Here is a 24,499-nt window from a genome sequence, read left to right as displayed (position 1 = left end):
AGGAAGGGTCACTGGACCTGAATTCTGATTTTTTTTCTTCACAGATGCTGCCAGACCTGTTGAGCTTTTCCAGCAACTTCTGTTTTGTTCCTGATTTACAGCATCTGTAGTCCTTTCGGTTTTTATGTTGCACCAATCCTGAAACAGTCATCCACTTAATGCCTGCACATGTTAATGGCATGTTAATGTTTGTTGCTCAGTTTGTATAAAATTAAGTATTTGCATCATGAGGTACTGTTGCGATTAGTATATTGTTTAGGCATACAGACAAATTTATCAGCAGCTGTATTTGGTGTCACTGGGAGTGAAAATGCTTCCTTCTTTCCCCAGTGCATTGTGGCTAACTTCAGCTCCTTAACACTTTGTGAACGGTTCTTGAAAAGATAGTTTCTCCACCTATCTTCTCCTCTATCCATCTTCTATCTGCCTCCCTATTTATTTCAGAACCTCCTTCCCCACCCCCATTTCTGAAGAAGGGTCTAAGCCTGAAATGTCAGCCTTCCTGCTCCTCTGATACTGCTTGGCCTGCTGTGTTCATCCAGCTCTACACTTTGTTATCTCAGATTGTCCAGCATCTGCAGTTGCTATTATTTTAGATTCTGTGTGCTTGTTTTAAGGAATTTAGGAAAAAACCGAGACGTACATCCTAGAATGACAGGAAATGGTTGGATGATTGATGGAATCTGACACATGCTTCAAAAAAAGTGTAGATATCTTTCTATATAATCAGACCCCAGGCGAGATGTTCAAAGTTAGGATTTCAGATGGTTACCCCAAATCACTAAGCTCCTGGATGAGGAAAAGCAGTCGGCAGTTCCACTTCATCCTGCAGGTCATTCATCCTGCTAATAAGAAACTTTTTTTTCCCTTTCAGGCATTAAGGCCCACAAGATGCAACAACTCCAAAATACCCATGGCCTTCTGGAACCTTCCTCTCTCCTCCCCTTCCCTCTGACTCCATCCACTCCCCCAACCCCACCACTGTCTGGTGCTACAGAGATGTTGAAGTATTTAAGGATTGCTTGAGTTTACTTCAGATACAATCAGCACAAAAATGTGTTCACCCTGTTATTCTATGTTGGGTTCAAGGCCAAGCCCCAGAGGGAATGAGGATGTGAGCATAACACTGTCCTCCCACATTTAAGTAGCTAAACTCTTTTCCTGGGGCTGAAGCCAGCCACAAACAGTACCTGTACCGGTGACCCAATGATGGGTCTAATGATTGATTGTGTTCTTCTGAGGTACTGTTTGCCTGTTTTAATCTCTGTTAATCATTGACTTGGTGCAGATTCTGGACGTTGGAGACCTCCTGGTGATGCCTGGTGTTGTGGACAGTCATGTCCACGTTAATGAACCAGGCCGCACTGATTGGGAAGGCTATTGGACAGCAACAAGAGCAGCGGCAGCAGGTGGAATAACAACTATTGCTGACATGCCACTGTAAGGAACCAAGTTGCAAATGCGTCACACAGTATATCAGAACGCCTGGATAACAAAGTGTGGAGCTGGATGAACACAGCAGGCCCAGCAGCATCTCAGGAGCACAAAAGCTGATGTTTCGGGCCTAGACCCTTCATCAGAGAGGGGGATGGGGAGAAGATTCTGAAATAAATAGGGAGAGAGGGGGAGGCGAACCGAAGATGGATAGAGGAGAAGGTAGGTGGAGAGGAGAGTATAGGTGGGGAGGTGGGGAGGGGATAGGTAAGTCCAGGGAGGACGGACAGGTCAAGGAGGCGGGATGAGGTTGGTAGGTGGGAAATGGAGGTGCAGCTTGAGGTGGGAGGAGGGGATAGGTGAGAGGAGGAACAGGTTAGGCAGGCGGGGACGAGTTGGGCTGGTTTAGTGATGCAGTGGGTGGAGGAGACGAGCTGGGCTGGTTTTGGGATGCAGTGGGGGAGGGGGAGATTTGCAGAATACCTCCGCTCGGTTCGCAATAAACAACTGCACCTCCCAGTCGCGAACCATTTTAACTTCCCCTCCCATTCCTCAGACGACATGTCCATCATGGGCCTCCTGCAGTGCCACAATGATGCCACCCGAAGGTTGCAGGAACATCAACTCATATTCCGCTTGGGAACCCTGCAGCCCAATGGCATCAATGTGGACTTCACAAGCTTCAAAATCTCCCCTTCCCCCACTGCATCACTAAACCAGCCCAGCTCGTCCTCACCTCCCTAACCTGTTCTTCCTCTCACCTATCCCCTCCTCCCACCTCAAGCCGCACCTCCATTTCACACCTACCAACCTCATCCCGCCTCCTTGACCTGTCTGTACTCCCCGGACTGACGTATCCCCTCCCACCTCCCCACCTATACTCTCCTCTCCACCTATCTTCTCCTCTATCCATCTTCGGTCCGCCTCCCCCTCTCTCCCTATTTATTTCAGAATCTTCTCCCCATCCCCCTCTCTGATGAAGGGTCTAGGCCTGAAACATCAGCTTTTGTGCTCCTGAGATGCTGCTTGGCCTGCTGTGTTCATCCAGCTCCTCACTTTTTTATCTTGGATTCTCCAGCATCTGCAGTTCCCATTATTTCATATCAGAACTCCTATCGCATGTTAGTGTGCCAGTCAGGTGTACAAACTCTAAGACTATAGTTGTGTCACATTAGTACCTGAGTCCCTATAGGATTTTTAGTGTATCAGACTGGTAGGTTTGTGTTAATGAAGCATATCAGTAGCTGAGCCGTAAAGTACATCAGTTTGGTTAAACTTGTGCGTGACCCCTGGCAGTATATTAGTGTGTTTTTCAACATCATGTCAGCCCTTGATCTGAACCCTTCCAGAGTATTAGTGGGTCAGACTGGAGTGTAAAGCCCTGTTGTGTATTAATGTGTCAGAGGGGAACCTAAACACCTGCAGTATGGTAGTGTGTCAGACTGATTTTTGACCATCTACAGCTTATTAGTGTGTAACGTTAGTGCCAGAACCTCTTTAGCATCAGTCTGCTGTGTAAACCACAAAATGTATTAGTATGTCAAATGGGTGTGTGAAACCCAGTGGTATGTTGTGTATAAGACTGGTGACTGAACATCTGAAATGTTTTAGTGTGTCAGACAGGTGTCTGAACACCTGTAGTGTGTTACTGTGTCAACTGTTGCCTGAACATCTGCAGTGTATCAGACTGACCTATTCACCCCTATTGTATGTCAGCCTATTATCTGAACCCTTATTATGCATTAGTATGTCAAACTACAGTGTGAATATTAGCAGTGCTTTGTGTGTTAAGCTAATGTGTGTACTCACATGGTGTGCTCATGTGTCAGAACGATTCCTATAGCCTGTCAGTTGGTGGTAATAGTGTCTAAACACCTCTGATGTGGTATTGTATCAGACAAGTGTGTACTTCTCTGTGCTAATGTGTCAGAGTGCTACCTCAGTTCAGTATTGTGTTAGTGTGTCACACTGATGCCTGAACTCCCAACAGCATGTTAGTATGTTAGACAGGTACATATACCCCTATGGTGTGTCAAGGTGTCATACTAGTGTATGAACTCCTTTTGTGTGTTAGTGTGTCACCCTGTTTTCTGAAACCCTGCAATATTTTAAGATACTAGACTGTGTCTAAACCTCTAATTTGCCAGTATGTCAAATTTCTCTTTGAATTACTATGACGTCAGAATGATTATGTTATAGAACTAATGATCCTAGGATATGTGTTCAGTTTTCACCACCACAGCTGTCATATTTCAATTTGCTTTACTTTATAATTCCAGAATAGAAAGCTGGTGCCTCTAATGGTAATCTAAAAATTATGGGAACACTATAAAAGCCCAACTTCTTCAATATCACTCACAGCATGAAATCTACCATTCTTCTAGAACGTGGCTCACCGATGACTCCAAATCCACAGCAATGTGATTAATTCTTAACTGCATTTTGAAACACCCTGGCAGAAGACTTAATTGCAAGATCACAGTAAAATTGCTATAATAAAGCCAAATAAGAATAAAGCCAAACAGTATCAATCCTGGTATCAGAAATGACAAACACAAAGACAGCCTGCATAACTGACCCTGCAAAGCTCCCTTGCTAACCTCTGTGGACTTGTGCCAAAATTGGAAGACTTGTCCCACAGACTAGTCTAGAAAAAACCTGGCATTGTCCTAATCATGGAATCATATCTTCCAATATCCAAGGCATCACCATCTACTGGGTATGCCTCGTCCCAGCAGCAGGACAGATCCAGCAGAGGCTTTAGCACCATGGTGTATAATCCAGAGGGAATTGCTTTGGGAGTGCTCAACGTTGATTCCAGATCCCATGGAGTTTCATGGTATCACATCACAGAAGGACAAGGAAACCTCCTGCTAATTACAACCTACTGCCCTCCCACTGCTGTCACTTGGTACTCCTCCCTGCTGAAAACCAGTTGGAAGTAGCATTGAGGCTGGCAAGAGTGCAAAATGTAATCTGGGTGTGAGACTTCAATGACTATCACAAAATATAGGAGCAAAAACAAAGTTGCTGGAGAAGCTCAGCAATCTGGCAGCATCTGTGAAGGAAAAAACAGAGTCAACGTTTCGGGTCCGGTGACCCTTCCTCAGAACTTTTACTACAAAATGTAGCTTGGTAGCCCCAATCCTGACCAAATCGATCAAGTCTTAGAGAATAGACTGCACCTACAGTTGAGAAGCAATAAGTAGGAAATCCCTACTGGGCCTCATCAATCTGCCTATTACAGATGCATCTTATCAATCTGCCTATCACAGATACATCTTATCAATCTGCCTATCACAGATACATCTTTCCATGATATTATCCATATGAGCAACCATAGCAAAGTCCTTGCAGAGACAAAATTCTGTCCTTGTTTGAGGATATTCTTTATTGTATTATGTAGCACTGCCATGGTGCTGAACAGAACAGATTCTGAACAGATTGAACGTCTCAAAACTGGCCATCCCTGAAGTACTGTGGGCCATTAGCAGAAACAAAGCTGTATTTGACTTCAACCTGTCATATCATGGGTCAGTACACCCTTCATTTGTAATTACTGTACCATTAGCCAGAAAATTAACCTCGGTTCAATGAACAGTTGAGGACCTGAACCAGCCAACCCTGGTCAAGCTGAAATACAGGATTACTTGTATGCTAAACTATAAAATCAGCACACTATCGACATAGCAATGAAATCCATTACCAACAGATCATTTCGACATTACACAGCTCTGCTACATCCAGGGTCCCGAATGAAGAAAAGTGATTAAAGGTGTTGTCAACAATGCTATCAAGTAACATTTACACAGCAATAACCTGGTCACTGCTGCTCAGTTCGGGCTCCTCAAGGTCCGGTCACCTCCAGACTTCATTCCAGATTTTGTCCAATTTGGAAAGAAAGAGCTGAATTCCAAATGTGAGGTAAATTGACTGCCTTTGACATCAAGGCAGCTTTTGAGCAAAAGTGGCGTCAAGGTGTCCCAGCAACACTGAAATCAATGGGAATCGGGGAGAAAACTCTGGCTGGAGTATTTTCTAATACAAAAAAAGATGGTTGTGGTTATTGGAGGTTAATCTCCATTCCAGGACATCACTGCAGGAGTTCCTTAGGATAGCATCCTAAGCCCAACCATCATCAGCTTCTTCATCAATGACCTTCCCTCCAACATAAAGTCAGAAGTGGAGATGTTTACTAACGATTTGTCAATGTTCTGATCTATTTCCGTTTCTTCAGATTCCGTGTTCAAGTGCAGCAAGACCTGTATAACTTTCAGATTTTAGCTGACAAGTAACAATCAATTATTTAATCACACTAGTGTCAGGCGATGTCATGAATTCCAACAACATAATATCGAACCATATCCCATTTCTTCTAAAATCTCTGGAATCAACATCTTGGCGGTTACCATTGACCAGAAATGTAATGGGATCAACACAAAAATATCGTGGCTACAACAGTAGGTCTGATGTTGGGATTTCAGTGACAAGTACCTCATCTAACTTGCCAAAGAATTCCACCATCTACCAGGCACAAGTCAAGAATGTACTGAAAAACTTTCCGCTTGGCTGGATAACAAAGTGCAGCTCCAACCACAGACAAGAATCTCAACTCGGGACAGAACAGCCTGCCTGATTGCAGCTAACCACCATCTTCAATGTTCACTCCCTCCAAAACTGGCGCACATTGGCAGCAGTGTGTACCATCCACAAGATGCACCGCAGCAACTTGTCAAACCTCTTTCGACAGTGAGTCTGTGAAGAGACCTCCCACTCAAAAATGCAAGAACCATTGGAATCACTACCACTTGCAAGTTCCACTTCAGGCCTCACACCATCTTGACTTGGAATTATACACCATTCCCCTATTGTCACTGAGTCACTATCCTGGTACTCCCACCAGAACAGCACTGTGGATGTACTTGCACCACACAGAGTGCAGCAATTTAAGAATGCAACCCAACATTACTTTCTCAAATCCAATAAATGCTGGTCTTGACAGTGATACCCACATCCTATGAATGAATAAAATAAAATGTACACACTGTGCCAGCCTATAGATTTGTGTTGGGAACTCTAATAAAATGTCAGTGTGATGGATTTGTGTTGTCGTCCATCTAACTGCATCTCTGTTTTTGTCGTGGACAGGAACAGCATCCCACCAACAACTACGTTAGAAAACTTCCGAACGAAACTGCAGGCTGCTAGAGACAAATGCTTTGTTGATACTGCATTTTGGGGAGGTATTGTCCCAGGCAACCAGGTGAACGTTTTAAAAAGTATTAAACCTTCGTTATGAACAGATTAATTAGTCTGCATGGTTTGGGTTGTCTTCAGATCCTGGTTTTGGTTTGTTTTAATTTGGCACCAAATGGCAGCATTGAGTAACTTAGGGTGCCATAGGCCACTGGAGTGATGAGGGAAATTGAACTTGTAAGTGAGAAATTTTCAAGAAATGTCTGCCACTCTGGGGACAGGACTCCACATCATCAACACCAATGGGGAGCTTGTACTGCAAGCTGGATGTGCACCATTCCCAAACTTTCAGCTATTTAAAGGTGAGAAAGTGAACCTCTGTTCCCGCTTCCTCAGTCTGCACTCGTGTTGGTTGAGACTGTCAGCAAGAATTGGAAACAAGGTGGACTGGATGGGAGGAGTGGTGGGTTTAGATGCCACAATTGCCCTATATACATTACAGGGATTTCCAGCATTCCCCTGCAACCGCAGAAAGTGCTACACTTGCCCCCACACTTCCTCCCTCACCCCTATCCCAGGCCCCAAGATGACTTTCCATATTAAGCAGATGTTCACCTGCACATCTGCCAATGTGATATACTGTATCCACTGCACCCGGTGTGGCTTCCTCTACATTGGGGAAACCAAGCGGAGGCTTGGGGATCGCTTTGCAGAACACCTCCGCTCGGTTCGCAATAAACTGCACCTCCCAGTCGCAAACCATTTTAACTCCCCCTCCCATTCCTCAGACGACATGTCCATCATGGGCCTCCTGCAGTGCCACAATGATGCCACCCCAAGGTTGCAGGAACAGCAACTCATATTCTGCTTGGGAACCCTGCAGCCCAATGGTATCAATGTAGACTTCACAAGCTTCAAAATCTCCCTTTCCCCCACTGCATCCCAAAACCAGCCCCGCTTGTCCCTTCCCCCCACTGCATCCCAAAACTAGCCCAGCCTGTCCCCGCCTCCCTAACCTGTTCTTCCTCTCACCTATCCCTTCCTCCCACCCCAAGCCGCACCTCCATTTCCGACCGACTAACCTCATCCCACCTCCTTGATCTGTCCGCCTTCCCTGGACTGACCTATCCCCTCCCTACCTCCCCACCTATACTCTCCTCTCCACCTATCTTCTTTTCTCTCCATCTTCGGTCCACCGCCCCCTCTCTCCCAACTTGTTCCAGAACCCCCTCCCCATCCCCCTCTCTGATGAAGGGTCTGGGCCCGAAACTTCAGCTTTTATGCTCTTGAGATGCTGCTTGGCCTGCTGTGTTCATCCGGCTTCACACTATGTTCTCTAGTTCAATACTTGACTGGTGCTTTAATTCTGATTTAAATTGGAGTGCTCATTATCATGGTGAAACACTAATGCCAGTTACCAATTGGAGCTTATTCTGCCCTTTAAGTAACCAGACTCTGGGACAAAAGGAATCCCTGCAAAAGCAGAAATCAGTCTAAGAATAAGAGGTAAGCTGTTCAACACTGAGATAAGGAAGAATTTCTTCACTCAGAATTGTGAAGCAATGGAATTCTCTCCCACAGAAACTTGTTGGGTCCAGTTTGTTAGATACTTTCAAGAGGGAGCGCTACATGGCCCTTGCAGCTAAAGGGCTCAAGGGGTATGGAGAGGAAGTGGCAGTGGGAAACTGAAATAGCCACGCTCATATTAACTGGTAGTGGAGGCTCAACGGTCCGAATGACCTACTCCTCCATCTATCTTCTATGTTTCTACATTACTCACAAGTAAAGTTTATACTGAAAGCTGTGCCTGTCACCAGTCAGATAACTGTAGAACACATTGCTACATGGATTTAACCCTTCTACTTTATTCCCAGTCTGCACTGCGCCCCATGATTAAGGCTGGGGTCCCGGGGTTCAAGTGTTTCCTCATTAACAGTGGAGTGGATGAATTCCCTCATGTTACTGAAGCTGATCTGCAGCCAGCCCTGTCTCAACTGCAGGGCACAGGTCGGGTGTTACTGGTAAATACACAACTTCTCTATCTCTCTCCTTCTATCCAAAGTTAAATACACACACAGACTGCAACTCTAAATAATAAAGGTTAACAGTCAAGTGTTCTGTTTGTGTTAAAACTGTAAACTGGGCTGAATGGTAATTTTTTGAGACAATGCATATGTGGAGCAGAGAAACTTCAGAAATACGTGGTATTGAAGCACAGGTTTATATTGTGAGCTTTCTAGTCAGACAGAGGACTGAATTACAGAAACCAATGTGCAGGAGATCCTCTGGATAGAAAAATCCAATATGAAATACAGTCCTACATCAAAAAACCCTATGGACAGACAGATTCAGCGTTATGTTTTGTCACTGTGAAATCCTTAGACAGGCAGTGCGGAAGAAGAGTCAGGAACTCTAATCGATGTGTGAATTCAAAGTCTCTGATAGTCTTTATTTGCAGAGGTCAGCCTGCAATCTCAGCCCTGACTATAGATTTGTTGAATGGCATTAAGGATTTGCCATTTATGGCTCCACTAGCTTGTCATTTCTGATAATTCACTTTATTCACAGAGGCGAAAAATCTGAATCAAACTGCTGTAAAACTCAATGAAGGAAAAGCTCCCAGCTTCTGCTCTCTGAGTGTAGTATATTGGGTAATGATCTGAGCTAGGTTCAGCAAGCATTTTAGCTCTGGATCAGAAGCTTGTAGGCTGGAGCTTGAGCAATTTGAACCTGTAATCCAGGCTGAAATTGTGTGCTGCACTCAGTCCTTTGAATGAGTGATAAAAGCTATGTTTATCTGTCTATCGATTCCAACGCTTAATTTGGTAAACACTCTTCTCTCAAATATCACCAAGAATTAATTCAATAGTCATCCTTTCAGTTCTGCATTTGGAGTCTGAGAATGCTTAAAATGACTGGTAGATTTGTCTGTTAACCAGGTTGATGTGTTTTAAAGACAGTTGATGGTGAAACCAAAGGTACTCCATTCTTTGTTTTCCGATTACATTACTTTAATCAATACAGTGGGATTCACCTCGTAAACTCAAACCTTAATATTTTGAAAGAGGCTCATTGGTCAATCTCACTATGACATAACTGATTCCACTAGTGTTGAATGTGTCCTGGGAATGTATCATGGGCTAGAGTAGAGGATATTTTCTGTATCTAGCTTGTCTTTTATCTGATATTACCTAGCATCAGGCACAATAAACTGGAAAGTCATCCATGTATCGACATTACATATCATGTTAAGCATGAAATAGCTAATGCAATATGCATTGTTTCATCAGTTCCATGCAGAGCGCAAGCTGGAACATGTGACTCCTCAACTAAACAGTAAGTACAAGAAATGAAACACGTGAATACAACAATCAAGCTACCAGTAAATGTTTTTAAAGTCCAATTGTTGGACAGTTTTGAACTTTTTTTATTTTAAGAGAGATATCAACTGCAATTATTTGCATGAATAACAAGGTGTATAAATGGACTCAGAGCTGGCAACTTGCACTGTCAGATGCCCCATTTCTGGATCAGAGAATGGACAAGGCCCTGCCTGTCTTCTCAAGTGTTCCATCTCAATGGATTCTTCCTGGTGTCCTATCTAAAATGTATCACTCCAGCAGCATGGGCTATGTTCAATAATCACCAACATGATGAATGAACAACATAAACTAACATGAGCCGTGGGCCATGTATCGTGTTAAGCAACATGGACCAGGTAGAACATACACAATGCGAGGTATATACAACATGCACCAAACATGGGTCATATACAATATAATCAGTGAGCCATGTACAACACACACTAGTAAGAATAAGGTAGATTACTATCAACATGACCTAGGACAACAATTCATTGTCAGTCCTAATTGCCTTTGAAAAAGTGTGGTGAGATGCCTGGGGTCAACTGTATTCTAGATTATCTACGTCTCTGATTCACTGTCAGTCTCAGTGTTTTTCATTTCTTTTTCTATATGTCACACGCGATTCTATTCCTTGGGTCCCTCAGATCCCCGTGATTATACAACATTCCTGGTGACCCGACCCGACGAGATGGAGGTGGATGCCATTCGAATAGTTATTAAACTTTGCCTCCAGTACAGGTAAGAAATTCATTTAACTACAAAGAAAGCCTGATCATAACACATGCTGCACCAACAGGTATCCCTCCGAAATACTGAAAGGTTTGCAGGGAGATGGACCGGGAGCAGGCAGGTGGGATTAGTTTCGTTTGACACTGTGTCGGCATGGATTAGTTGGACTTCAGTGTCTATTTCTGTGCTCTATGACACTATGGTTCTACATCCAGAATCTCCAGGGAGAGGTGTTTTCTGTAGCAATAATTTTTCTGATAGTTGCAAAAATTTTCTCAAAGCAAATGACTCAACAAAACAACTGAAACAGGGAAAGTGAGAATCTATGCAACTTGAAAGAAGGTAAGGCAAGGAAACTGGAGTGAGGACAGTGGGCAAAAGTGGAGAGAGTATAGAAACAAAGAGGCGCTAGCTGTGCCCTTGTCAAAGTAACATTTTAATGGACTATGTTTTCATATTGAGGAGGGGTAGTATTTTTTTTTTCCTTTATTCATCGATAGATTAAGTGTGGACAATGTAATGCTTGTAAAGGACTTTAGCGAAACACAAGGTTTTATAAAAAAAATTAATGTACACAGTCACTATTTACAAGATTAATCTCCAATTCCAGATTTTTCATTAATTGAATGTAAATTCCACCAGTTGCTGTGGTGACATTCGAACCCCTGCTCTCAGCATTAGCCTGGGTCTCTGCCACAATGATGCCACCTGCAGGTTGCAGGAACAGCAACTCATATTCCGCTTGGGAACCCTGCAGCCCAGTGGTGTCAATGTGGACTTCACAAGCTTCAAAAATCTCCCTTTCCCCCACTGCACCCCAAAACCAGCCCATTCTGAAGAAGGATCTCTCAAACCTCAGCTTTCTCTCCATAGATGCTGCCTGACCTGCCGAGTTTTTCCAGCAATTTCTAATTTTGTTTCCAGTTGCAAAAACATATCCTGTTTGGAGAATCTGGAACACACTGCAGCTGCATTTTATGATGTGCACTGATCCAAAATAGGCCCAAAGTGCGCTATTTGTATTATGTTCCCTGCCTGTGAAAATCTCCCAAGAAGACAGCAGAATACAAGTAATCTACTGGACACAGAAAGTGTGTGCGCTGGCCAATGGAATCTCAATGCTACTACTTCAACTCATTGCTTTAACCACACAAATTACCAGGTTGATGTACTTGAGATGGCTCTGTCATCCCTGGCCTCCACTTGAATCTAGGGTTGGGCAGTTTCCTAAATTGCTGCTGCCCACCACCACACGCAATCTCCGCTGCCCCATTTCTCTATGAAAGAGACACCCCACATCGCATTCTAATGAACCTCCTCACTCAGAGCCTGTTGAAAAGTTAGCGTCCATTCTTAAGTTTCCAAGAGGTCACAGTTGGTGCAAAGCTTTCAGAGTTTGTTTGGTTTGTCAATGAAAGAATGCTCCACTTGGAACCACACTTGCTTTCTCTGTTCCAGAGTTCACTGTCATATTGTCCATCTTTCCACTGCGGAAGCTCTACCCCTCATAAATGAAGCCCGCAGAGCGGGGGCTATGCTTACTGTTGAAACCACTCATCATTATCTCTCACTGGCTGCTGAAGACATCCCAGAAGGTGCCACACACTACAAATGTTGCCCTCCGATTAGAGCAAGAAGAAATCAGGTATGGATCCCTCATTTATTCAATTATTCTAATTTTAAATATGTTTCAAAACAAATATGGTCTGGAGTTTAAACCACAAAGTCTAGAGGACGGATTTGATTGCCAAGCTCCCTCTGTCCAAAGTGGACACTGTTCGCAAGAGTCTTGCTTTGATCTGCATGTTTTCCAATGTTACAAATACCTTGGAATTGCAAATTGTATCAGCATCCACTGTATCTGCAAATGTCACTGACTTTTCTGCACGACTCTTAATTGGATTCAATCAAAACTTGAGTTCTACTCCCAGATGGCAGCAGTTTTTCAACACTACAGGCAGAAACAGCTTTTAATCTGATTCATGATCTCCATCGAAATCTAACACACAGTTGCAGCCTTCTCTGGATTTTATGAGGAATTCCGTCTGCATTCTGCTCCTATGTTCCAAATATTGTGTCCTGACTGACTCTTCCTGGTGTTGAAATCCAGCTGCAGCAGTCTTACTCTAAAGCACTTACGTTGTTCACCAAACCCTTCCAGATCTTATCACAACACACTGATGAAACAACAGAAACAGGAGACACAGTTGATTCTTGCACATTTTCTGGTAGCCCGGTGGCTATAATCTGACAGGAATCTATTTTGCAGTGGAAGGACATACCGTTAGCTTGGGCAATACTTGCTGGTGGTCCAGAAATCAATACAATTTTTGAGTTAAAATTCAGCATTGATGACAGCCTCAGATTGAGAGAATTTTGGGAGGAATGCATGGCTACTTTTTTTTTAAAAGATCAGATCTGCTAATTAGTCACTGAAGATCACCCAGTCCCTGATCACTCTGCTGTTCTGTGCCACAGTAACTGATCACTCCCTATAGGGGGCTATTTTAGTGTCTGATTTCCACTGGGGCTAACTACCTCTTGTGTAGGGGTTAATCCTTCCTGATCATCTCACACATCTTTGGCATTGATTGTATTAATCTCCAAGATCACTGCAAGGCCTATTTCCATTCTTGATCACATGTGACAACTATCCCCTTGAAGACAAAGAATCTAATTAAAGGCCAGCTCTCTTAGTACGTTGTGCGTGAACAAGTGTTTGCAATTCCCATCCACTAGCTTTCACACTAAATTGCAAGAGGTAATTTGATGCAATAGGGGTGGCAGCTTGTGGTTTCACTCTGGGTGGATGGCTGGAGCGCAGTTGGGCACCAAACACCCCTCTCACTCCTTTGGCCAGTAAACCATTGTTTCAACAGAACCAAGCTATTTGACCTCCAACAGCATTGCAACTCCGTGTAAAATGCTCTCTTCACTGCTTTTTCAGCAAAGTGAGTGAGGCCCTCCCTCCATGGCATTCTTCACTCACCAGCAACAGTGTGTTGTGGGAGTGGGGAGGGTAGAACAGGACAGCACAGGTCATTAGATCGGTGACGTAGCTGATTGCCACATTCTTGACCCTGCCTCCAACTGGGCTGCACTGACTTGGAACAGCAGGCTTCCTGCTCCAAAACTCCGCAGTGCATTTTCACATCTAGAAAAAGGTGCACAATGGCTGGAATAAAAGTCCTTTATCCCAGGGATGAAGGAGCCACACCAACTAAACAGGGATGAAGATGCAATTCAAATCTAAGGAATGGGAAATGTGTGGGGTTGGGAAGGGAAACAAAGCAACGTGAAGTACACTTGTAAAGGGTAATTGTTCCTTGTGTATGGAATTATGCATGGGAATCTCTTATTTTCAATTCTTATTACACTATTTTCAGTTAAATGTAAATGGTTTCTGCTAAACTCTGTATCGCCCTCTTGTCTCAAATGTTGGAGACAGAGCCCATGATACTTTGTTAATTACTTTGTCCTTTGGCTGAGGAAACGAGGAGCCACTAACTAAATTGGCAAAAATGTGCAGTTCAAATACTTCCAAGGAGGCAAGATGGGGTTAGGTCAGAACAGTGCAACTGATGGAAGGGCTTATAGAGTGCAAATAGGCCAGGGCTTTACCCAAAATGCCAAGTCATCATTGTTTCTACCTGGTTTGCCAACATCATGTGATGTTACGTTCCAAAAATGAATTTGTTGTGCAAACTCCTGTCATAACAAGAGCGGAACTCAAATCATTATGGGAATGTTAAACATTTAAATACTAAGGACACACATCTGAAATATGAGCATATGAGCGTGGATGTAAATTCAGTACTGTCTGGAGAGACAGAAACCCTGGAATTTCACACCCAACAAGGTGTCGATGAAACTTCAAATCAATGGACTTAAAAGGAGAAATGCGCAACAAACTGAAATGTAATCCCCTATGTGCATCTCAGACTGTGAGCAGAAGGGAGGAAAAACTGCAGTCTAGGCAAAGGGGCTTCTTTTTTCTTCAAGGCCAGCATTCCATATCTGTCCCAGATTCCCCTCAAATGGTTTGCTAGCTATTTCAGGGCAAATTTAAGAATCAACTACATTGCTGTGGGTCTACGGAATCATATCGGGCAGACTGGGCAAGGATGCAGATATTTTTGCTAAAAAGTGAACCAAATAGATTTTTACCATAATCAACAGGGATTGCACAGTTACCATTAGGCGAAGTTATAATTCCAAATCTTTGATGAATTCAAATTTGACTGCCTTGGTGGGAATCAAATTCATGTCCCTAGAACATTAGCTGGGGCTCTGGATTACTGGTCACACACCATCACCTCCCCTCAGTTTTATGCATTCCCCTTTCATGAATACAGAGAGTTTAAATGCCACTTCAACCTTGGTCTGTACACTGTAGTGGAAGGTGGTGTGCACCGGGAGGGCTGAGATTATCTTGTGAACTAGCCTGGATTCAAGTCTTACGTGCTATGAAGGTCGCAGTCAAAAGAACCACCCACTAGTGAGCCATGCCTTGTAGACAGACATTTCTTACTTGGAGTGCTAGAAGTTGGCTCACCAGAAAGTCAGTCAAATGAAAACAGGACAAAAGAAAGAATGACTTGAATGCTGCCAGTCACTGTCAAAAGGAAATCGGACAAAAGAATTTCAACCAACCTGTCAAGCCAAGAGTTCTAAAATCAAATGCTTAACTGTTATTGTTCTACTATCTACGCTTCATGACCAACCTAAAGACTGAACTGCATATCTTTTACTTTTTTTAAAGACATGTTTTTAATCTGTGTTGTTACTATTTATCATATTTACTAAATGAATTAACTCTTATCATTAGCTCAAGAAAACCTGGTTAAATTGGCTCTTTCCAAAAAACAACTTCGTTCGATCTTAGAGAATGGTATCCACGAGGGAAGGAATCCTGTTTATTTAAGTTTGTTGTAACCAACCTGGTGGTGGGGAGCAATGACGGTTTGGTTGGGTAGGGGCTAGTGGTTAGAAAGAGGGGAGAATAAAAGGTCGGGGGGGGGGGGGGAAATGGGAAACTGTTGATCTCACCTAACTCAGGAGTTTGAGGAGGAGTTGGGGCATCGGTCTAGAACCGTAACAAAATTGGGGAACCTTGCCTGGGAGCTGTTGAGAGGTATTGATAACATAAAACATCAGTTAAGGTTATTGGTATTCAAAGCATCCTCACCCATGCTGGCATATGTTTGTCCCACACAGGAACGGCTGTGGTCTGCACTGAAAGCTGGAAAGATAGACATGGTGGTCTCTGATCATTCTCCATGCACCGCAGACCTTAAACTGTTGCAGTCTGGAGACTTCCTCAAAGCATGGGGAGGAATTTCTTCTCTGCAATTCGGTGAGTCAGATTTGTTGGCTAAATTCAATGAGATAATACAAGTAATGCATGCACTACTGTCTACTAAACAGTCAGATCAGTGGCAGAACATAAAGTGTTCTAATTTTACTCTAGGGAGTCCATCACGTCATCAAATGTTCCATGCAGAATAGTGTTGCATTGTTAGAAGCTGTTTTCTGTCTCTTCCTGTCAGATCTCATGCTGCTATTCAAAGAGATCTCTCAAACGTCTTAACATCTTTTTTAAACCAACTCTGCCAAAACTGATTGACTGATCCTTGAATTTTCTGTTTGCGAGACCTTGAGTTTTTCCACGCTTAGCAAATAAACAGTTATTTACTTCATAATTAATGCATTGGCTGAGAAGAACTATAACACATCCTGGGGACATGAAACACCCTTCATCAATGAAAGTTGATCCAAACAAATGCTTTGTGATTTGTTAACACCTATAGCATGTACAGTCAAGAAACAGACTGCACAGGTAACATTTAGGTTATTTTACATTTACCAGGTGTTACACATATCATCATTGACAGGTAGCCAAAGGCTACATATTATTACCACAGATGTTACATATATTGACGATTCTGCAATTTGTTTTTAGCTAAACCATTTATATGATAACAAATAATGTAATATGGCTATATATACTTCATGTTTATTCAGGAGGCATTTACCCAGTGGCAAACCATTTTCCATCCTTAGGGTACACAGCACAGAATACGTTGACACTTAGGACTTAAATAGCAGGTGTTTCCTATTGTCCAAGCATGGAGTGAACACCAGCTATTTCACATCCCAGAATCTCTGAAATGTCACTCTTTTAAAAAGGTCTTCCACTGTTCTGGACTTCTGCTCGTCAACGAGGATTTAGTCTTCAAGACGTAGTGAACCTAATGTGTAAAAACACCGCCAGGCTGTGTGGGCTGGAGAACAGAAAAGGTTCTCTTGTTGTTGGTAAGGATGCAGACCTTGTGATATGGGATCCTGACAGAGAGTTTGAGGTAGGTTACTAAAATGTTGTTATCAGTTTCATCATGAGGTTGCTTCAGTGTCTCAGTAAACTCAGTATTGGAACATCATTATTTGCAGGTGAAAGATGCCTCAATTCATCACAAAAACAAGGTAAGAACCCCAATTACAACCTACTGGCTTTTCTTCCTTTGAATTCCTCTAACTGCATGCTTTGGGGTTGGACAATTCTTTACCAGCATCGCTAATTAGAACATAGAGTATTACAGCACAGTACAGGCCCTTCGGCCCTCAATGTTGTGCCAACTTGTCATACCGATCTCAAGCACATCTAACCTACACTATTCCACGTATGTCCATATGCTTGTTCAATGACGACTTAAATGTACCTAAAGTTGGCGAATCTACTACCGTTGCAGGCAAAGCATTCCATTCCCTTACTACTCTGAGTAAAGAAACTACCTTTAACATCTGTCCTAAATCTTTCACCCCTCAATTTAAAGCTATGCCCCCTCGTGCTCACCGTCAACATCCCAGGATAAAGGCTCTCCCTATCCACCCTATGTTCTTACTGAAACATCTAAATCCTGGAACCTGCAACAACCATTCCTGTCCCTGCTCTATCCAGGTCTCCGAAATGGCCACAACATTGAAGTCCCAGGTACTAACCCATGCTGCAAGTTCACCCACCTCAGCAGTCTCTCATATGTCCTCTCCACATTAAGAAATGAGAGTGTAATTCCATCCATAGCTAATCAGAGAACTTTTAGCATTGATGCAAGGTTAGAGATAGGCACCCTGAAGCACTGACTTTGGGTGGGGGCTCACAAGAGTGCATAAGAGTGAGCCTTAAGACCAAAATGCAGCAAGCAAGACACATGGTGTCAGTCCTGACACCAATTTTGGATGCTGAATATGAGAGCCCTTGAATAACACAAGTTCTGGTGTTGAGCGTGTGTGAGATGCCATAATGATCTAAAAGAAAAGATGTGATAAATCAAAGGACATCACAAAACTCTTAGATGGAGGCTGCTAATGCAAAATGACAACAGATGCATCAGGTATTCTGATGCCACCTACTTTGAAGTGCTGTGAATAGAAGGTAGGTTAATTCCTTCCTTCCCTTACAAAGGTCCTCGTCAGATTGAACCAACAACAGGACTGCTCTTCCAGGTTTCCCCATTAGGTGCTTTAACTAAAGCAAGTTCAGAAGTATTTCTTTTACTTAGGATACTGTCACTCTTGGATTATTAACAGAAAGGAGCAAAAGCAAAAAAATACAGTACCTCCAACTTGCCCAATATGAACTGAAATACACAAGTAACATGAAGCTTGAGTCTCCTTTGGAGAGGGAGTTGAATATTTTGCCTTTCATCAGTGGTGCTGGGGTTCAAATGCAGTCTGAACTGGTGGTTTATTGGTCCCCACTGCTGGTCACAACAGACTCAGACGGCAAGCTAAATCTGAGTTTCCAATGGGTGCAACACTAAACTTTATTTTAATGTTAAATAAAAGCAAACTCTGAAGATGCTGTGAATCTGAAACAAACACAATGCCGGAAACCTCAGCAGTCTGGCAGCTTCTGCACAGACAGAACCAGTGTTAGCATTTTCAATCCATTATAACTTCTTCAGAAGAAATCACACTGGACTAAAACATTAATTCTGTTTCTCTCCACAGTTGCTGCCAGGCTGCTGGGTTTTTCCAGTTGTTTTGTGTTCAGTTCATTTTATGCTGTCGTTCAGGAATGACATACTGGTACATTAAAGGATGCCTTAGAGATTGAGGCTATGCAGCATTATGAAGGCAAAGTAAAAATTTTACTCACTCGGTTTGTGACCTTAGGTGCACACAATAGAAGACGGACTGAACCCTCAAAAGATAACTTCCCCATTTAGTAAGATACTTTCTCATTCTTTCCCCAGAATCCCCCATTTCACTGTTGAATATGTCCAATGACTTGGCATCCACAGTCCTCTACAGTAAAGAATTCCAACAACGTCCAGCCCTTTAAGTGAAGGAACTGTACTTCATTTGTCTGTAGTTGACACCCTATTCTGAGAATGTGACCACTAGTTGTAAACTCTGCAGCCAAGGGAAACATTTTCTCAGCCTTTACCCTATTAAGATGTCTTAAGAATTTTATACACGTTCCAGTACCTTGATCAAAACCGACCTCATGGTCTTACATGTTCAAAATTGGAAAGTGCTTCATTTACAAATACAGAAGTCTTCAACTCAAGGAAATTATCCAACTAAATACTTAAAAATAAGTAACTCTAATCTTGCTTCCTTTACAGTTGACCCCATATCTTGGACGTAGACTGCAGGGAGAAGTTTTTGCTACCATTGTCCGTGGAAAGATTGTCTATCTACAAGGAAAATTCTCCGATAAACCCCTGGGAGAGCACATTCTGATCAATAATACTCAATCATGAACCGAATCAAGCTTCACGTTTATGTTCTTTCCCAAAAACACATTAATCAGAGCCGACCTATCTCATTTCAGCACGTTTGCATCCATTAAATACATACGTAGAAGTGCCTGCTAGTGACTGTTCGTGGGTGAACTTCTGACATGTTTTGCATGGTATTTCTCTGTCTGTAATTTTGACATTGAATGCTGGGAATAACTGCTCCACCACTATGTGAGAGTATTATGCTCAAACATGAAAAGTGAGAGCTGGGAAAGTCCTGCTTGTCAACTAGCCTGTCCCATAGAACTGAATTGTCTTGTGCATTTCAATACATAAACTCCCACCTCCACCAGGAAGCCGCATTACTTCCAGCTGGAGTGATGGAAAATGAAAACCATCAAAACGTCGAGAAGGGAAGAGGGTAGAAGAAAATTCTAAAATATTTCTCTATTCCAGACACCATTCCAGCCCTAATTAATGTGCAGGGTAACCTTTGCTACAGCCACTAAGAAGGTCCAGCTCTCATGAAGTAATTTAAGAAATCAGCATTGGTCTCACAAACCAGAAACCTGTCCCACAATTCCGCTATTCTCTAGGTAAAGAAGAGCCTCCTAACAGCCAGCATTAAACATATCAATTCATTGATGTCAGCAACACTGATGACCGTAACAGTACAGACAGTGAATAAGGATATCACTCATGTCATGATTAAACATCTTAGATTCCCCTACAGTGAGGAAACAGGCCCTTCGGCCCAACAGGTCCACACCACCCTTTGGAACATCCCACCCAAACACATCCTCCGATAACTCTCACACCCCTGAACAATCTGGGCAATTTAGCATGGCTAATCCATCTAGCCTGCACATCTTTGGACTGCGGGAGGAAACCAGAGCACTCGGAGGAAACTCACACAGACACGGGGAGAATGTGCAAACTCCGCACAGACAGTTGCCCAAGGCTGGAATCGAACCCGGGTCACTGGTGCTGTGAGGGTGCAGTGCTAACCACTGAGCCGTGCCGCCCTGATCTACTATAAACTGTAGTTAATGTAATGGACTAATTGATAATCTGACTACACATTTTGCTTAGTGGAAGCAGCCAGTAGCAGGAACAGGCTCATAACAAATTAGCATCACATTTATACCATGTTGTTTGAACTTCAGATAGAAAAGAAAATAAATCCCTAGGATTGCCTATCAATTCATTGCTAGTGGAAACCATGACATTCATTAGTTCCCTTTTGCTATTATGCTTTATACTTTGTTGTTTTACTTAAATAACAATCACTTCTTATTGTAACCTGTTCTGGCAGCTCATTCAGAAATCAGATTTACAAACATATTATTGTAATCCATACACCAAACAATTCTTTATTCTTTTTCCAGGAAAAAGCAAGTTTTTTTTCTCTCTACGACTATTAGTGATGTTGCATTCATATATTTACCTGAAGAAAGGGGTCAAACAGCAGGGAACACAGATTGAAGAAGAGTGGTGGATCTGTGGGGCAATAAAGAAACTTGTTTTTCACCCAAAAGTCAACATGGATTAGAATTCACTGCCTGAGACAGTGGTAGAGGCAGAAACTGTCATCACATTCTTAGAGTGGTGAGCTGCAGGACTAGATGCACTGCAGGACACTGGGATAGGTAACTCTTTTTGATGATTTCTGTTGTTATCTGCAGCTCCCAGACCCTAGAAGCTCCAGCTAGCGTAGTTGTAGTTGTTGATGTCACCCTGGAGGCAACTGCAAGCATGACTTTTTTGTAACTGATTCATGGCGTGCGAAAAGAAAAGGATATTTGTGAACCAAATAGGTTTTTACAACAGAGATAATGGGAACTGCAGATGCTGGAGAATTCCAAGATAATAAAATGTGAGGCTGGATGAACACAGCAGGCCAAGCAGCATCTCAGGAGCACAAAAGCTGACGTTTCGGGCCTGGACCCTTCATCAGAGAGGGGGATGGGGTGAGGGTTCTGGAATAAATAGGGAGAGAGGGGGAGGCGGACCGAAGATGGAGAGAAAAGAAGATAGGTGGAGAGGGTGTAGGTGGGGAGGTAGGGAGGGGATAGGTCAGTCCAGGGAAGACGGACAGGTCAAGGAGGTGGGATGAGGTTAGTAGGTAGCTGGGGGTGCGGCTTGGGGTGGGAGGAAGGGATGGGTGAGAGGAAGAACCGGTTAGGGAGGCAGAGACAGGTTGGACTAGTTTTGGGATGCAGTGGGTGGGGGTGAAGAGCTGGGCTGGTTGTGTGGTGCAGTGGGGGGAGGGGACGAACTGGGCTGGTTTAGGGCTGCAGTAGGGGAAGGGGAGATTTTGAAACTGGTGAAGTCCACATTGATACCATATGGCTGCAGGGTTCCCAGGCGGAATATGAGTTGCTGTTCCTGCAACCTTCGGGTGGCATCATTGTGGCAGTGCAGGAGGCCCATGATGGACATGTCATCTAGAGAATGGGAGGGGGAGTGGAAATGGTTTGCGACTGGGAGGTGCAGTTGTTTATTGCGAACCGAGCGGAGGTGTTCTGCAAAGCGGTCCCCAAGCCTCCGCTTGGTTTCCCCAATGTAGAGGAAGCCGCACCGGGTACAGTGGGTGCAGTATACCACATTGCCAGATGTGCAGTTGAACCTCTGCTTAATGTGGAATGTCATCTTGGGGCCTGGGATGGGGGTGAGGGAGGAGGTGTGGGGACAAGTGTAGCATTTCCTGCGGTTGCAGGGGAAGGTGCTGGGTGTGGTGGGGTTGGAGGGCAGTGTGGAGCGAACAAGAGAGTCACGGAGAGAGTGGTCTCTCCGGAAAGCAGACAGGGGAGGGGATGGAAAAATGTCTTGGGTGGTGGGGTCGGATTGTAAATGGCGGAAGTGTCGGAGGATGATGCGTTGTATCCGGAGGTTGGTAGGGTGGTGTGTGAGAACGAGGGGGATCCTCTTGGGGCGGTTGTGGCGGGGGCGGGGTGTGAGGGATGTGTTGTGGGGAATACGGGAGACGCGGTCAAGGGCGTTCTCGATCACTGTGGGGGGAAAGTTGCGGTCCTTAAAGAACTTGGACATCTGGGATGTGCGGGAGTGGAATGTCTTATCGTGGGAGCAGATGCGGCGGAGGCGGAGGAATTGGGAATAGGGGATGGAATCTTTGCAGGAGGGCGGGTGGGAGGAGGTGTATTCTAGGTAGCTGTGTGAGTCGGTGGGCTTGAAATGGACATCAGTTACAAGCTGGTTGCCTGAGATGGCGACTGAGAGGTCCAGGAAGGTGAGGGATGTGCTGGAGATGGCCCAGGTGAACTGAAGGTTGGGGTGGAAGGCAACAACTATGTTGTTATTAGGCCATTTATTTCAGATTTTCACTGAATTCAAATTTCATTTAACTGTCACGGTGGGATTCAAATCCACATTGCAAGAACATTCATCTGGGACTCTGGATTACTAATCCAGAGTTGGATGGCAAAACCACAATCACAATGTCTCTCCCTGACTTCAGGTCAGAATGGTGATGTTGACCTTAAATATACAATATAGATAGGGCGTTTAATATACTGTACATTGGCCAGGACTGAAAAGCAAAAACTAAGTCGCAATTGCCTATTTTCTTTCTTTCTACTTACTGCATAATATTAAAAAATATTCAGTTTTATGCTCACGAAAAAAACTATTAGTCACCCTTGTAGACAATACTGTTAAGTAAGCAACACTTCCATATCCAAGTAGATCAAAGGAGTGAATTGAGTAATATGCACAGGGCCTAGTCTGTGGAATAACAGTCCAAGTTCTCGCCTTCTCAATACTCTTTAGCTGAGACACTTTTCAAAGTGACATGATTGATTAACTTCATCCAGGATTTCTGTCTTCCAAACTCTTTGATTTTAGCTGGGTCAGCTCCAGAGTCAGCCAACAAGCAAGTCATGACTCCATTATTTGCAGACAAGGGAAAGATTACATTGTGGAATGAATCTACTACAAGAAGGAACAAATAAGTATAGATCTGAACAATTAACTGTTTGAGTGTTAAACATAAGGAACCTTGAAGCACACTTGTTTTCAAAAGGTCGAGTTAATCTCAACTGTATGTATCCTCAAGTTTCAGCATCAACAGCAGTTGGAGAAAAGAGCCAAACCACAATTGCCTCAGCCTTCAATACTGGCGCTGAAAGTGACAGATTTGGGGTCAGTTTAAAAATATTGCATTCTTAAAAAAGATAGTTGCAAGTGCAAAAACCAAAACAACTGGGAGAAACTCAGATAGTGAGAACTGCCAATGCCGGATTACTGTCTCAGTGAGTTATAACCCCACTGCGAAGCCATTTCTGAAGAAGGGTCCTGACCCAAAATGTCAACTTTCCTGCTCCTCTGATGCTGCCTGGCCTGCTGTGTTCTTCCCGGTCCACACTCTTATCTCGAGAAGCTCGGCAGGTCTGGCAGCATCTGTGGAGAGAGAAACAGAGTGAACATTTCAAGTCTAGTGACCTTTCCTTCGTAGTTCTGGATCCCTCCAATAATTTCTGTTTTTGTTGCAGATTTCCAGCATCCACAGTTCTGTGAGTTATTTTGTTTATGCAAGTGCTATCACCTACTTAGGCTTATAAATCAATGCATGTTTCCAAACTCTGGACCCCACAGAGACCCCAAGATGAGTTCCAAGGTTTCAGTTGAGATCCATAAATGGTAAACTTAGCAGTTTTGTGGCAGAGTACTCCACGAGGATTTTGGTTTCTATTGACCAAATCTCACAGTTACACTGCATGAAGAACCCTGAAAAGCATCTCAAAACTGAAGGACTCTTTCATCTATCCAGTCTGAACAATGTATGAATCAATCCTCCAGTGGTCAAGAGGGCAGTGCAGAGTGCTGCAGTCTCGTTCAAACCTTTTGATCTCTCAAGCAGCACAACACATACAAGTCACCAGCTTTTATGTAGAATTGAAGAGATTATTCTCAACACATTTTGAACATTTATGATGTAAAGTTCAAATATTAAAATATTCATAATTTTTAAAAAATATCTTTTACATTAGATTTCACTACAAAAACATA

General features: G+C 43.4%; 1 protein-coding gene across 1 annotated transcript in view; it reads left to right on the top strand.

The window, feature by feature from the left end:
* Positions 1-20,674, top strand: part of zgc:103559 (Allantoinase, mitochondrial) — a 30,387-nt gene extending 9,713 nt beyond the window's left edge. The window contains exons 2-11 of the mRNA XM_048541695.2: positions 1,289-1,440; positions 6,583-6,697; positions 8,505-8,651; positions 9,921-9,966; positions 10,640-10,733; positions 12,183-12,369; positions 15,942-16,080; positions 16,914-17,086; positions 17,175-17,207; positions 19,355-20,674. Coding sequence (XP_048397652.2) covers positions 1,289-1,440; positions 6,583-6,697; positions 8,505-8,651; positions 9,921-9,966; positions 10,640-10,733; positions 12,183-12,369; positions 15,942-16,080; positions 16,914-17,086; positions 17,175-17,207; positions 19,355-19,492 — 1,224 coding nt within the window. The 3' untranslated portion in view covers positions 19,493-20,674. The remainder of the gene's footprint in view (positions 1-1,288; positions 1,441-6,582; positions 6,698-8,504; positions 8,652-9,920; positions 9,967-10,639; positions 10,734-12,182; positions 12,370-15,941; positions 16,081-16,913; positions 17,087-17,174; positions 17,208-19,354) is intronic.
* Positions 20,675-24,499: the final 3,825 nt, after the last annotated feature.

This window comes from Stegostoma tigrinum, chromosome 14, assembly GCF_030684315.1.
Source record: "Stegostoma tigrinum isolate sSteTig4 chromosome 14, sSteTig4.hap1, whole genome shotgun sequence".
Lineage (NCBI taxonomy): Eukaryota > Metazoa > Chordata > Chondrichthyes > Orectolobiformes > Stegostomatidae > Stegostoma > Stegostoma tigrinum.
Note: the sequence above shows the minus strand (reverse complement) of the source record. Positions and strands in the feature narration are given on the sequence as shown.